The sequence below is a fragment of the Mugil cephalus genome, chromosome 11 (assembly GCF_022458985.1).
Source record: "Mugil cephalus isolate CIBA_MC_2020 chromosome 11, CIBA_Mcephalus_1.1, whole genome shotgun sequence".
Classification (NCBI taxonomy): Eukaryota; Metazoa; Chordata; class Actinopteri; order Mugiliformes; family Mugilidae; genus Mugil; species Mugil cephalus.
Genome location: NC_061780.1, coordinates 10,854,061 through 10,869,153, shown reverse-complemented (window position 1 = coordinate 10,869,153; position 15,093 = coordinate 10,854,061). Strand labels below are relative to the sequence as shown.

Sequence of the window (15,093 nt, the reverse complement as noted above, 5' to 3'; positions counted from 1 at the left end):
TTTTCTGTACGGCCCTCATTAGAGCAATGAATGGCAGATAAAGACGCTTTATTTACCATGTCGCGTAAGAGGGTTCATGAGACGTATAACACTGGATGATGGTTACTTAAGCGCAAAATGAAATGCAGGCGTCGACAGCAGCCTCATCTGAGTGCGTACTGCACAAAAACAGCTCCGCGATTTTATTGTTTGAAGACAATACCTTGCCTATTTATTTTAATGTATTAGCTCAAAAATGCAAATCCCGACATATGCCCACACCCTGGTCAGTTTTGCATGATGCAAAAACTGCTTTCCGCGAAAAAGGGAGTTCCCCTGCCCTTCAAGTGGTAACACAAAGCTCGGCACACATGAGCTGAGCTCCTTGGACGGGAGAAGGATCATTTTCTGCCTTAACGCTCATGACTCACCGGCATATTTAGGAACGTTGGACTCATCCATGGACCAGAAACAGTGGTCAAAAGCGAACACCTGCAGAGGATAGAGAACACAGAGCGTAAACACACACTTCTTCGCACCTGTCCCTGCATGTACAGTACAACACCTGATCTTTCTTAATAGCGGCCTTCTTCGAGGTACAAACACAGGATCAGGACTGCTGCCACCCCGCTGTAAATTAGCAGGACTGAGCTTGTCTCGGTGAGTAAGATGAAGCCTCACTGCACATTGTTCAAGGTAAAGTTCGCCGGGACCAAATCGTGACTGTCTGCACAAATCCACCGCTAGAGCGGAGTTAAATGAATTCATAAATCAGGGTCAGCGGCCCCCAGAAGAAATTCCAGCACCCGAGGACCCTCGTCTCCAAGGAAACGGGCCGTAGCTGTTCCCGGTGGCGCGGGCTGGCTCTCAGCCCTCTGCGCCGGGTCGAACAACACAGACTTCAGCCGCAGAAAGCCCTTGTATCCCTCTCGGCACCTGCATGAGCTCTGGGTGGATGAGACACACAGAGCACGCTCTCTGTGAGAGAGCAGTGGCCTCATTTACCACAACTCCTCACAGGCAACTCCTCCATATTCAACTGAATCCCTGTGTATCTGATGATTCACTTAAATATGACCTTTTTTATGTCTGCTTCTTGCCACATGTCATTGAGGCTCTTGTAAAGTTGAGTTTTCTAATCCTGAGCACTAGTGCATATCTGTGCTTTGACGAGCATTAAAATCTAGTTTATCTTTAAGTTAAGCTTCACACTATACACGGACACACAGCACCACACAGTCTGCTTCTGAATGAGCAACAAGGAAAATATCATTTCACTTCCGTTTTTCTTCTAAGACGCTGGAAGAGGTGCTGCTGCGTTGTCAGTGTTCACTGCAAGCACAGCACACGCTACTACTCCGGGCACTGCAGCTGCCCTGGCAAAAACACTTCCCCTTGCACAAATGCCCCCAAAATAATTGAACTCCCTCTAAGTCATAATAAGGGCTAATGGCCAGGGAACCAGTGGTTGCACAGTCAGCATGGGAAGCAGAGAGATCACTGAATGCTTTGAAAGCAAGACCTCCTCTTGTGACTTCGGACAAGTGAGTGGGTGCCATTCAAAGGAACAAAAGTGCCATCATTCTCAATTAGGGTTAGTTCGGTATCTAGGACTTCACTCTCCTCTGGCCTGTCTCTGCCCAGACTGAGGGTGTGACTGCACAACAAATTGTTCCTGATTGGACAATTACTATTAATCAGCAGTACAAACAGTGATGAAGCAGGGAAGCACAAAGCCCTTTCTGTAATTTCTAGGATGAAATCTGGTTGAAAGTGATTAGTCTGCAGCCCTCCGTTTACCCTTTAGAGTGCAGGGAGGATAATTTGAGTGCTGCTGTAACTTAGCAGACAGCCACGTGCTTGTCTAGCTGAGGGGTATTACAGGGTAGCTCAGGTTCACAGGCCCCAGAGGCCAGGCACGCATGCGGCCCAGACTAGCGCTCCCCCGGTCCAGTCAGGGGCCGAGTGCACTGAGCACAAAGCCTGTCTCTGGTGTGTGAAACATCTCTGAGCTAGTCACCAGCGTGTTGTCAAGGGGGGAAGTGGGGGTGCACTCCAACAATGCAGCTTTGAATGTGCGCACACACTGCCTCAGTGTCCGCGCTCATCCCTCTCTCATTGTAGGGCCTTTGTGGGTGTTCACAAGATCTTAGAGCGCTGACACATTCACACGGACATCTATCCGGCTCCTGCTGACCAACCGAACTACTAAAACACTCTCAATCATGTCCCTAGAAACAATGTCACAACAGTAGATCAACCTGCTCAGGATGCTTCTCCGTCCCTCCGGGGAATCGTGTTGCTTGTCCTGCATCCTGCTACTAGATGGTTTCAGCATCCGTGCAGCCGAGAGCTGCCGGAGCTGAGAAGCCAGCTACTGGCAGCTCTGCTGACGTCGGTCAGTTTTTGTTTTTAGAATAATAACTGATAAAACATACATACCTTGGGTTGTTTCCTGCTGAATTACAGGGGCGAGCCATCGCACACAGGAGAGATCCACGGGCGAACCATGAACAGAGAAACACAGGGAGGAAATGGCATGGTTAGCACAATTTAACAGTCCAAACAGGTTCACACTCAAAAAAAATCTTCACTCCGTCCGCAGTGACACAACCTGTGCTCAACTGAAGTTTACAAAACCACTTTATTCCTATAAAGTTTACAGAACCACTTCATTTTTATGAAGTTTACAAATCCACTTGATTTTTATGAAGCTTACAGAGCCACTTCGTTTTCACGAAACCTCAGCATCCGTTCTGATATTCCTTAAAAATTGTGACTTCTATTCAACCGCTTTCCCCCATTTATTCACTCATTCATTCACTTCCACACAGCGCCGTTCCCCTGGTGGTAGGTCCTGCTGTGATTAGGTTCATAATTGGGCCAGTGGAGCGTGAGGAAGGGAAGAGATTTAGGATTCAATGTCCCACTGACTCTGTTGAATAAATAGCTCTTATGCCTGTGGACTTAACACAGAGGCCAGCTTGGGGAAGCTGCACTTTGCGTTACCAGCTGCCGGAATGAAGCACAAAAGGGTAGTATATACATATATATATGGACCTAAGTTACTTAGGATTACTTTCTTAACTGGAGAGGGAATTCCCCAAAGCACAAAGACTATACCTAAAAGACAAAGTGGTGCCTCAAAATATGTTACAACCACTACTGTACGTGGTTAAGAATTGACCCTTTACTGAGCTTCTGATTGGTCAGGGGGTTCCTAACCTTTGTCAAGTCCTGACTTCCTACGCTATTGTTGCTAAGTCAGACAAACCATATTAATTAAGAGGTCTGGTCTCGTAGAAAAAAAAGTTGAAAACATGAAGACTTAGTATGCATTGAAACTCATAACTGAAACAAATGGAAAGACCCCATTTTTTCCCGATGTTGGCAAATATTAGCATGGCTGCTAACATTAGCGGCCTCGCATCCATGTCACCTCTAGACTCTATGGGAACGGACCCCGACGTCGCTATTGTTCTTCTAACCTAGCAACAGTAGAAACAACAGGAAGTCGGGACTTGACTTGACAAAGGGTCAATTATGATATGAACTCCGCAGTGTGATGTCAACAAGACACGCAGACACACCAGGACCTCAGCCCCTTTACATCTGTCACAGTCCTGTCCTCCAACAGTCAGCAGATTTCTCCTCCTCCTCCTGCAGACGTCTCCTGGCACAGTGACAGAGGTGGACATCACCTTCACGTGGTAACCAGCACAGAGCATGGTGCTTCAGAACGGCTGAAACGCTGCACCAAAACGAGCTGAGTCACAAACAACAGCACGCCAAGAGGGCTGCACGACAGCTCTCACATCCACTCCAACAAATATGCTTGCGCTGTTTTCTTTTTAAAAATCTTATGACAACTATATTGACAAAAAAAAAAAAGAAACCGATCTCCATAAAACAATAATGATGATTTCCATTGTCGTGCACAATCACAATCCCCCATTAACTGCGCTCATTATAATGTATAACAGGCAGAGAATGTGTGGCTACAAGAGTTAAAAATAAAAGGGTCTCGTTAGGGTCCATACCCGGAACCAAAAAATCTGGGCGACAGACAATGACTGAGACTTAATGAGAGCACACAAAGACTGTGGCAGGATCCAGTCCAAGGCTTTGTCTGCTTGTCCAGATTGAGAGCAGATAGGAGATGTCCAGGAGGAGGAGGAGAGATCTAAGACTTCCTATGGGACCATCTACAAGGTCCTAATACTAACTTTTAAGAAACTGCTTCCTCTTCACAAACAACACATACACTGCAGACGCCAGAGAGATGACAACTAATAAACTGCAGACAACCTTGGCACAGTCCTGATATATCGCTATGAATTACAAATCAGTCAAAGGACTGGACAGAGAGAACCAGAGACACTCACTTGATAAAAAAGACACAAAAGATTCCAGATATGGAATGAATGCACTCGAGACTCCTGAGCAGTATCTCTGCATATGCGGCAGAAACTAAAAGAGCAGCTGCAATGGTGTGGTGGCTCTTACTCGGTGTGCCATCGACTGTGTGTACAATTAATGTTTACAATAGCGGTATGCTGGGAATGCCAAACAAGACAATGGGAGGAAATGTCTCTAACTGCCTATACTGTATTTAGGATATCATAGATCTATTACTTCCCCCCACAGATCAAAAAAAAAAAAGACAACCAGACGTTATTTAAGACTTTAATTATCGTTGAGTCTTCACGTCTATCCTCATCCCCCTATCACAACATTAAGACGGTACATTAGGCTCCAGTTCTCCCACTCCTCTTTGGACATAATCTTTCTGATAGCTCCATGTGCTTGTAGAAACCACATAAGCCACATCCTCTCTATCAGTCATTTCATACTGAAATCTTATATTAAGAAATAAATTCTCAATACTGCGACAAGGGAAATAACTGACAGTGATAATGCCATGAATAATCTGAACATATATATATAAAAAAAAAAAAAAATACTGACCATCATGTCCCAAGATGACAGTTTGAAGCCTAAACCACATCATCCCGGTTAAGAGACACTACCAGCAGCAGCGTGGTCACAAATCTGATTATTCTAACATGAAGCCCACAGGCCATTCGCTCAGCAGTCACCACGCATGTCAACTCCTGTCTGGAGGACTGTACAAATGTGTGTCACACAGGCATGGCACAGAAGTGCCAGATACTATCAGGTTCTTACCCCGCTGAGGAGCAGATGCACTCAGTAGGGCACAACCGAAAAAAAAAAAAAAAAAAACTCCCATCGGGGTATGGTCGTGTGTGCCTCCATGTGTGAGTCATCGAGAACACGCTCGGGCTCCCATGCCTCCAGCTACCTGGTGCCAAGAAACCCGTGAGTGATTTCAACTTGGCCGAGGAAACTTGGCCGATCGCGCTACTATATTTTAACCATCTATATTAAAATCTGCACCGAGGGTCAGATCCGGTCAGATTATAAATGACAAAACATGACATTTTTTTCTGTGTCTTCCAGCTCTGATCCGTGTGTGTGTGTGTGCGTGTGTGTGTGTGTGCGTGTGTGTGTGCGTGTGTGCCGGTGCCCAGGAAGAAGATCTGAAGACTGGGAGAGCAGAAGTGGAATCCCCCCTGCGGTTATGGGGCAGGATTAAGGCCACTGGGTTATTATGCCACCGAAAAACTACACACACCAGATTAATCTACTGTATCATCCATCCACTGACGCATCAATCCACTCTTAAAAATGGCAGTGAACAGCAAGGCCCACAGAAGTATTAGACAAAATAGACATTAGACATTTTTTCTGTATTATCTAATCTAACATGCCTGCCTAAACACCCAATCAGAAGCAGAACTAAATTTGTTTTTGATTTTAGCTCCTGATGACATAATCCAGTTGCCGAAATGAAATGTGCGTTACCACATGGCAACAGCTTCAGGCCCCATTAAGACGGCAGTCATCTGTCCTGAGCACACACTCTTTAACATACTTTGCAGACACGCGAGTGTCACATCTTTGAATCACTCCTCCTAATCTATTGTTAAAAGCACACCTCCCCCACGCTCCTAACCTCCACCTAACCACACACATGACTTTTCCCAGTGAAGCTGTCAGCGAGTTTCAAGACAATTCACCGAGCTCCAGAGCCAAACCCCAGTGTTAAGACATCTGTGTGTGCGTGCAAGTGTTGGGTTACAGCACACTGCGCTTTCCACGGGCTACGAGCTAACATTTCAAATAGCCTTCCAGTATGTTGAGAGCAGTCCCCACCCACTCAAAGCAGAGGTCATCGTGCCCCGCGGACGCCAAGCACAGTTACAGTAGATGCGTCTCAAGGAAGCCCTTTGGACGAACGCAAAACTGACTAGGCTGTCAGTTTTATAAGCACGAGGGACCTAAAAATAAACACAACAAGCGGCTGGAGTCAGAAGTTTACACGTCGGACATTTGGAAATATTTCCAAGACCGCGCTGTCAGTTGGCGGATGACAAAAACAGACGTTCGCCGTCGAGCCAAGCTACTGAGAAAGTTAACTCAAACAATTTCTACAGAGCTTCTTCTTTGTTACGTAACAAAACTACTGCACATATGCAACGACTTGGCCACGATGGAATTAGTACTCAGGTAGCTTTGCCAACATCACAACTTAAAAATACTAATTTATGAGCACTACATTTAAGAAAAGGCTTAAATTACTATATAAATATATACACTGGAGGTACCGGAAGTAGTATTTGCACACTAATATCGCTGCGTTAATGTATAAGCAGTATTTAACAGCAGAGGTGGAGCTAGTTTTAAATAATGAAGCTCGGCGTCTTTGGTGTCACTCATTAAACAGCTAACTGACTGTTAGAGATTCCAACTTATCATGTGATTACGGTGAAACTTGTATAAGTTCTCATATCAGCTATCGCTTCAGTTCAAAATTCCTGCAACCTTCCTCCATCCCGTTCACATCCAGTCTTGGGCATGCTGCCTGCCTGCACACATGCAGGATTCTCTTCTTCTCATCGCCACCAGCACCCGTGACAGAACCCACGAGACCGTTCAATAACGTGCTCTTACTCTTAACCTCAAAAGCAAGTCACTCCTGACTGCACTATAGTTTGCTATTTTAGTCCACTGGTTCCCGAACTAGAGCTAAGAGACAAATCTGAGGGGTTCTGAGATGATGGATGGACGAGAAAAGGAGGAACAAGTCCCAATACACAAATCATTAAAGCGAAATGTGTTTAGAGAGGAAATCATTCATCTGTAAAGCAACACATCTGAAACAATTCAAACAACCTCCAGGCCCAAAAAAAAAACCAAAAAAAAAAGGTGGCAGCCCCTCAAGTTAACGTTTAACAATAAGTGTTTTTAGAAGCTGTGCTGTAAAACTTCAATCTGCAAAAGTTAAAATTGTAGTAATTACACCTGTCAGGTAAATGTGGTGAAGTAAGAGGTATAATTTCCCCGTCTAAATTGTAGTGTAGAAATAACAAGTGTCAAAAAAAAAAAAAAAAGGAATGGGAATACTGCAGCTCTACAGTTCTTCAGTAAATGTACTTAGTTACCAGTGGCTACTTAAGAATCTTTGAAACAAACAACTCCATGGATGATCGTTCTGAAAAGCTGAAAATTGTTTTCTCTAAAAAAATATTTGGAGTTCCTCGAGGATATCGCTCATTTGGTCATCAGCATAACTCTTCTCTATCTTGCGACCGGCGTCGCTAAGCAACGGCGCTAAACATGGAGGCGAGACAAACTACCAGCGTCATGAGTCAAAGTTCCAGTATGAAAGCCAAACTCAGGATCTCAACAACAAGCCTTAATGAAGAGCACCGCCACCAGCGGCACACATAACGCTCATGCCGGCATCTTGCGCGGGACCTCGAGATGTTTCCACAACAAATGTTAACAACATATGATGCAGACGGGTTCTAATTTAATCCTCTCAGGCATTTCATGACACCGCCGTGACGAGCCAGCTCAGCAGGCTGCGAGTTGGTGCGTGTCCCGAAACAGAAGAGAGCGACACTGACCACATACGCTTCAAAGTCTTAAATCTGTTCAACAAACAAGGCAGAGAGAGAAGTGAAGTAGTCCATGAATTTGTTCAATATGGAAAGGCTTCCACCCCGGGGGAAATGAAGTGACACATTTATGACCGAGACACACCTCCCGTGACCCTGCCTGCCTGCTGGATGTCACTTATGTGAATAGATGCGGCGTGCGGCTGCTGAGGATAATAGATAACACGAGTCTGGGCGCGAAGCAAAGCACACCGAGAACGTCCTCAGCAGCGGAGAGAAATGTATATTTAGAAAAATTATGGGAGCATAATTGAATGTAATGACAGGAATATCGAGGGCGAGTGAAAACAAAAGCTGAATGGCTCCACTTCTGCTGATTGAGGCTGAAAGTCAACAATAAACCTATGTCACCTTCGACGTAAGCTGAATATAAGCATAACAACCTGGCCTCAAAACTTCAAAAAGGCCTCATTTGGGAAAGTCATGAGACAGTAAACCAGGATCGTCACGGAGGAAATGTCTGCGAGTGGATTTTTAACACACGCAGCCTCCAGAGTGAGAGGCCACATCTGACATTAATGAGGCGCAGGCTTGACAAAGAGGGAGGGCGCCATCTTTTCTCAATTCTGGATCAAGATGTAAACAATGTCCCACCCTCTAAACAAACAGCGAACCAAGCACGAGGGAACGCAATTGTTTCATCAGTGAGCTCATGGCACTTTCTCCTACTAACTGCTGGCTGTCAAAGTGTATTTTAGGCCAACGGACACCGAGAGCAAGATCTTACTAAATGGAAAGGTTGATTAACGGAGCGCAGGGAGCAACATGGAAAGACAAAGAGAACATTCCTGAGGGCAGTCGTTGGACAAGGCCGCATTGTCGTTCACTAAATGCTTGTTTTGAAAAGCAGGATGAAACTTGGGTCACGAGAGACAATGTGACTAACCTCTAAAACTGACTGTCTTATCTACAAAACACCTTCATTTGACACAGATAGTGAAGTCACAATTATTCTCAGCATGCATCGAATACACATCCACCAAGGTCTGTTTTCGACGTGATTAATAGCAGATCGTTCAACACAATTATTAAGAAATTTTAACAGAGATCCCACGAAGCCATGAAAGAAACACGTCAACTTGTGGAAATGGGTGTCGGATCTCCCCTTCAAACAAATAGTTTGACAATTCTGAACAAGTTAGATGAGAAGACTGATTCCACTCTTAGGACTGTATTGTGAATATGAAAATGCTGCTGGCAGCTGGTTAGTGTTGCTTAGCACCGCGTTGCATCTTGTTTGTCTGCGATGTGTATAATTGCAGCTTTGCCTGGTGTAATGAGACAGGCTACTTCTTGGCTGATAGAACTGATAATGCATAAAAGATCAATGTACCCACCGAGTGAAGCCAATGCAGAAAGTCCTTTAAGTGCAATACCGCTCTGGCACTCTTCACTCTCAAAACTCAATAAGTGTTTTCACAAGTCATTGTGATGCCATCAGCAGAAATCACTTCTTTCATGATCAGTGCGCGGGTGGTCCTCTGGAAAATAATCCCATAATTAAGTAATATTAGGCCACAGAGAGAGGCATGTTTGAGCTCGGCTTAGTGGACACGTCTGATCTGGAGTGACTGAGAGACCATCCTTAAGTTGTCAGTCAGATCCACCTGCTGCCGCTTCCCCTCATCTACGTGTGATCGCTTCCATCACAAAACAAGAAGGCCACAGCCAGATAACAGAACGACCGGGTTTTCTACACAGTTTACGACTGGGACTTGGGGGAACTGGGAAATGTATATCAGAGTATTTTTCAAAATTCTGGCGGCATCACGGTTTATCACGGTATTATTTGTCTTTCATGAATAATCATATGTTCACGACACAAACAGCTACAATTACCGTTTCATTTGTTTTGGCACATTTATTCATATTTAAGCATTTAAACTGCTATGTCCGTAAAGCCAATAGCAGTGCGACCGGCTACCGTAATAATTGTCTTATTTGTAAAAAGCTAAAATTGAGGACATTTTTGGAGACAGCTTTAGCCGGGGGACATGTCATCCAAAATGAGGACTGTCCCCAGAAATCGGGGACATCTGGGTACCCTAAAAAACAAACAACCAAAAAAACAAATATGGCTTTTTTTAGCAAAAGTCTCTCGTTTTGCCGCTTCATTTTTTGGACCTTTCCATCTTCACCACTCCTTACAGTGACGCTGTGGCAGCATGCGTGTTTAGAAGCGCTACATTGAAAATTTTGAAACAGTGTCTCATGGCACACCATTCCAAACACTGTGTAATCAAATACACCGGTATGCCGGTATGTTAACAGTTCCCCATTTAACGCCCAGCCCTACTGGGAGTAGTCACCAGGAAATCCCCAGGAAGTCACCGCTCACGCTAAGGTAATAATTTGGCATATGTTTTCATATAGCATCACATCTGACACTGAATACTAGGTAAAAATGTTTGTTAACAATTCTCAGAGGTCTTGGTAGGCAGATTTTGTCACATTTGGACAAAACCGGACAGGACATCTTCGCAGTGGAAGTCTTCGTTGAGACCTGCCCACCGAATTCTTTGCCAACTGTTGGCTCACTCAAAGCGGGAACGCCCTTAATTAAACAGAATTTTAAACCTTCATGAAAGATAAACAAATGAGTACAGTTGTCATGAATAGTGAAGTAAACTACTACTTTTTGTACCAGGTTGTAATAATGCTGTAAAGTGGGACTTTTTAACATGGGGTTCTATGGGATTCTCCATTTGGGAGTCAGCCTCAAGTGGCCACTCAATGAACTGCAGCTTTTTGCACTGGGGTTCATCATTCAGCCCTAGAGGTTGCCGCCTGATACAAATATAAAGTCCGGATTACAGTCTGTAACCCTTTAAGCTCATCGTAGTGGTGAAGCAACAGTATATATTACACTAGCCACCCAACAAGGGTCAAAATCTAATGTAGCACCATCGCAAGTGTGTAGTCCATCATTGATGTTGTTGTCGTTATGAGTCCACTCAAATTAAAAAAGGAAACCCGCACAGGCTCTGTATTTTTTTCTTCACCTTGATACCTGGATTCAAAAAGGTGCTGGTCCAGTCACTGAAAAATCCGGATCCATCATTACGGTCTGTCTAAACGAACAAGACTTGTGCGGTTTCACCCAACAATCCAAACATGGCCTTAACTGTAGGTCCCCTTCTCGACAAAAAGATTACAATACCCAAGTAGGCAAGATAACATAGGTTACTGGAGATAAACCCAACTGAGCTCTTGTGACCGCCAGTGATAAGAAGAGATTAGCTTGGATATTACAAGCATTATGAGATAAAGACTTCCACTGATTACTGTTAAGTAGAGTACCATTTTGAAAGACAGTAAAATAAATGATTTTTTAAATGACGTGATTGATTTAGTTGCAATAAAGACATACAAAAGGCTTCCTCCGATATAAACCAGACTCCTTTCTGCCTGTCTAAATGAGGTGGGAGGCTTTGGGGCTTCGCAGCAACAACAACAATCTGAACTGAAGCACTAAGAAAAGTGGGGTTTACAGATCCAACACTCGATGGCCGCATATTCAGTTGCTGCGCACTGATGGACGTGTCGGGGCATGATAGATGTAATATGGCCCTATTGTGTGAGTGGAAGGGTATTTTCTTGTCACGATGCTCCACCACTCATCCCCTGTGCAGACAGCAGCCTCAGGTATGTCTCTGCCTCTCCACCCCCGCCTCGATTGTGTTTAAAGGAGACCAGACGGACGCGTGAAAGCAAATCTACTTTCCCAGGATTCCCATTTCAAATGTGCCATTTGTGCCAACTTCACAGCGGAAGAAACACGAAACTTGGGAAATTTAACCTCTCGCCCTGAAGTCACAGTCCACGTTTTGCCCACCACTGAGATTATTGCTAATTTCTCATGGAAATAAGAGAGGAGGGTGGGAGTCATGAGGGCAGCTATAATGATCTGCGGTGCAAAGAATGAGGCTTAGTCATCAAAGGAAATCCCTTATATTACTTGAAAATTCCTTAGGTGACTCACATGCCTCAGCGACGCTGCGTGATCTGATTAACCAGATTAAACGCAATCAAAACTGTCTAATTAATGAGCCGGCACGGAATTAGCTCCACATTCACCCCACTGGAGAATTGATTTCATCAGAGAGAAGCCACATTTCGAAAAAGCCACTAGGGCCAAAGGAGTTTTCCTAATGTTGTCACTTGCTCCCATTTTTAAATACTGTATTTAGTAAGACGGATGCTAAACATGGTTCTACATAAAAACACTGCAGTTCCCATTGAGAGGCAGCGCTCGAGAGCTCCCATGAGAGAGGAGCAGTTCCCATGATCTTGGCCCTGCAGCCATATTCAGCACGCTAATACCCACTAAATCTGACACATTCCCAACACACAGGAACAGGTGTCTTCAAAACATGGCAAAGGATTAACGATCAGGGTATCCCCATTCTGCGGCTCCACGAGCAGCAGAGAGGAAAATTATATGGTTTAAGAAAACCATGGCAGCCTAAACACAGAGACCCAAAACATACACACACACACACACACACACACACACACACACACACACACACACACACACACACACAGAACTAGTACTGAAATGTTAACAAGTAATTATATGCCTGAACTGCGCTATAGAATACAAATGTGATATAATCAGAGAATAACCAGAGCTGCTCGAGGGCACGGAGCATCTACAGATTTGACAGCATCGAGAATTGAATCTGATTAAAGTCTTTAAAATGCTCAACCGGATTTCGCGAGATAGAAGCACGGAGGTAGGAAGTGAAAGACATTTTATGTCAGTGTTCAAGTCCAATAAAGGAGTCTCTGTCTGATATAACATCTAAATCAGATAGGGATACTTCCTCCGAATGAGAATGTGAGACGTGTTTGTGTCTCATCATCATGGCAACAGAAGCACTGCAGGCGAGGCCGCTGCTCATCTCAGGCCGGTCACTGTCACACTCCTCCTGTGACGTCTCACTCACAACAGCTTCTTGCTCGGTTGTTGTGCATCCTGTTCCACATGTGTTAGCTCCGAGCGAGATTTGCTTAACTGCCTGGGAGGCAGCCGTTGCGTGGCAGTTTCTGCCCTGATAATTGCCTTAAACGCACGTTGATGTGTGGACCCGAGCGGGCGTGGGAGCAAGGCCGTTTAATGCCGTTGGACGCTGAACGCTAGAAACGTGGCACGGCGGAGAAAGCGTTACACTTTAACGAGGCTGGAGGTCGGCCATGGGAAAAGCCTTGACCATGGCAACTACAGTGTTTGCCTCCCATGACTTTATCTGCGGCCACGAAAAAGTTGTTTGTGCGACTGAAATAATAAATAATGACATCGCATGAAGCATGAATCAAGGGGGAGGAAAAAAACAAATAGTCATGTATTATTTTTTTCACCATATGAGCATCCTTTCGGATTTCTTTGCGCCTGTGGGTAATCAGGTCAGCTGTCTAATCATGTGTGACACCAACAGCGGAGTTAACGAACCAAAATTGTACAAAAGCATTCAGTTGGGCCGGGGGAGATGTAACGTCTCTGCCCATAACAGTCAACAGTTTAACCTACACGCTGTATGACTCCAGATATCTCATTACGGTCTGAAAGCATGTCACACGAACACAGAGCAGCAGAAAGGGCAGAGTGCTGGTGACCTTCAGTGCACAGGGAGGATGCTTTCCTTCACCTCTAGCCTCGATAACTCCTGACAAAGTGTGCGGAGTTTCGGCAATTTCAAAAAAAGAAAAAAGAAAGAAAAAGCGGGCGCACGTGATGCTGATACGAATTCGTTCTGACTGTGAATATTTACAGTCCTAACCTGAGGGCTCCACGAGGATCCGGCCCGGCTCTAACGGGCTCGTTCCTCCTCTGCGGGCCTTGAAATTCAACATGGGTATATGCAGAATATCAGGTTAGTGTTATGCTGAGATGATTAGTATTGGAAAGTTCACAAGAATTGCATAACGTAATATCACGTTGCAAGCAGGTGGGTGACAGACACCATGTCCTCTGCAGCAGCAGCAGCAGTGCAGTTTTCCTGTTGGAACTTATTTACCGGGACTGATGTGAAGATATGTGCAATGCAACTTTTTGACAATAAGGATTGCGCTCGCCATGTTGTTTTTGTGCATCTGAGGCACATTTTTGGCACTTGGAGTTCAATAAATCCAAAGTCTTTAATGGTACAATGGTACAGAGTCCTGCTGTGCACTGCAAAGATGTTTACTCATGATGCTCTGAAACAGGCCACATTCAGGAAAGAAGATTCCTTAAATCCGACAACCCCACTGCTCTATATCCCCTTCTGTTATGCAGTGTCCCTATATTCATTTGCAAACACTCTTGGTAGCGCTTCAGCCTCGTTTTACCTGCTCTCTCCTTTTGCATTTGAGGGCGGTGGGTGCAGGACTGTTTGGTTGTCCTCCATGTCCAAGACACATTTTGTGTTCAGCTCAATTTCTGCAGAGAGAAGTTTGTTGTGAAAGTAAAAGAGAATGCGGGGGTGTGCTGTGCAGAGTAAAGACTGAGCCGAGCTGCCTCTGACCATGTTTAAACTGTACTCAAGTCGAGCCTTCATAACTCAAGCCTGAGAGCAGCAATGGCGAAGAAACCAAAAAAAAACTTTATGGTAATGTGGCGTGGATCCGAGCAGACAGGAAAAGAGTTTGCGAGCAGAAATCGCCGCTGTTAACACTTACCCCTGCGGTTCATGGGCCGAACTCTCACTGCAACTTTTACCTTTGTATCCGACATTTTCGTCCACTTTTCACTCCCACCCTGTCTATGCGCCGAGCTATCAGTGGATATAGTCTGTGGAATCCCCGACAACAAGCCCGGATTCTTTCTACCAGCAGACAAATAAAACAAAACAAAACGCGGCAGCTAGTTTAACAACCCCGAAACAGTCCGGGCCTCGAGGAGAAGAGACGGGAATACGTTCATTTTTTGCTTTATATCCATCCGGGTTCGCTTTTAGTGCAAATCCAGCGCTCCGCTCCAGCCCCAGACAGCATCCCCACCGCCATCTTCCGCTGGGAGCACGACTGCTGCTGCTGTCCTCTGGCAGACTGGAGAGGCTGTGCCAAAGTGGGGGGAAAGGATTTA

At 45.0% G+C, this 15,093-nt stretch overlaps 1 protein-coding gene across 9 annotated transcripts in view; it reads right to left on the bottom strand.

Moving 5' to 3' along the window:
* The window catches only part of kif13a (kinesin family member 13A), a 34,653-nt gene extending 19,611 nt beyond the window's left edge, over positions 1-15,042 (bottom strand). For 4 of the 9 annotated variants that reach the window (XM_047598647.1, XM_047598649.1, XM_047598650.1 and 1 more), the window contains exons 1-4: positions 14,688-15,042; positions 14,358-14,448; positions 2,422-2,437; positions 411-471 (exon numbers count right to left, since the gene is read on the bottom strand). In XM_047598647.1, the coding sequence (XP_047454603.1) occupies positions 411-471; positions 2,422-2,437; positions 14,358-14,448; positions 14,688-14,742 (223 nt within the window). In that variant the 5' untranslated portion in view covers positions 14,743-15,042. The remainder of the gene's footprint in view (positions 1-410; positions 472-2,421; positions 2,438-14,357; positions 14,449-14,687) is intronic. The other 5 variants (XM_047598648.1, XM_047598654.1, XM_047598655.1 and 2 more) reach the window with 3 other exon arrangements.
* Positions 15,043-15,093: the final 51 nt, after the last annotated feature.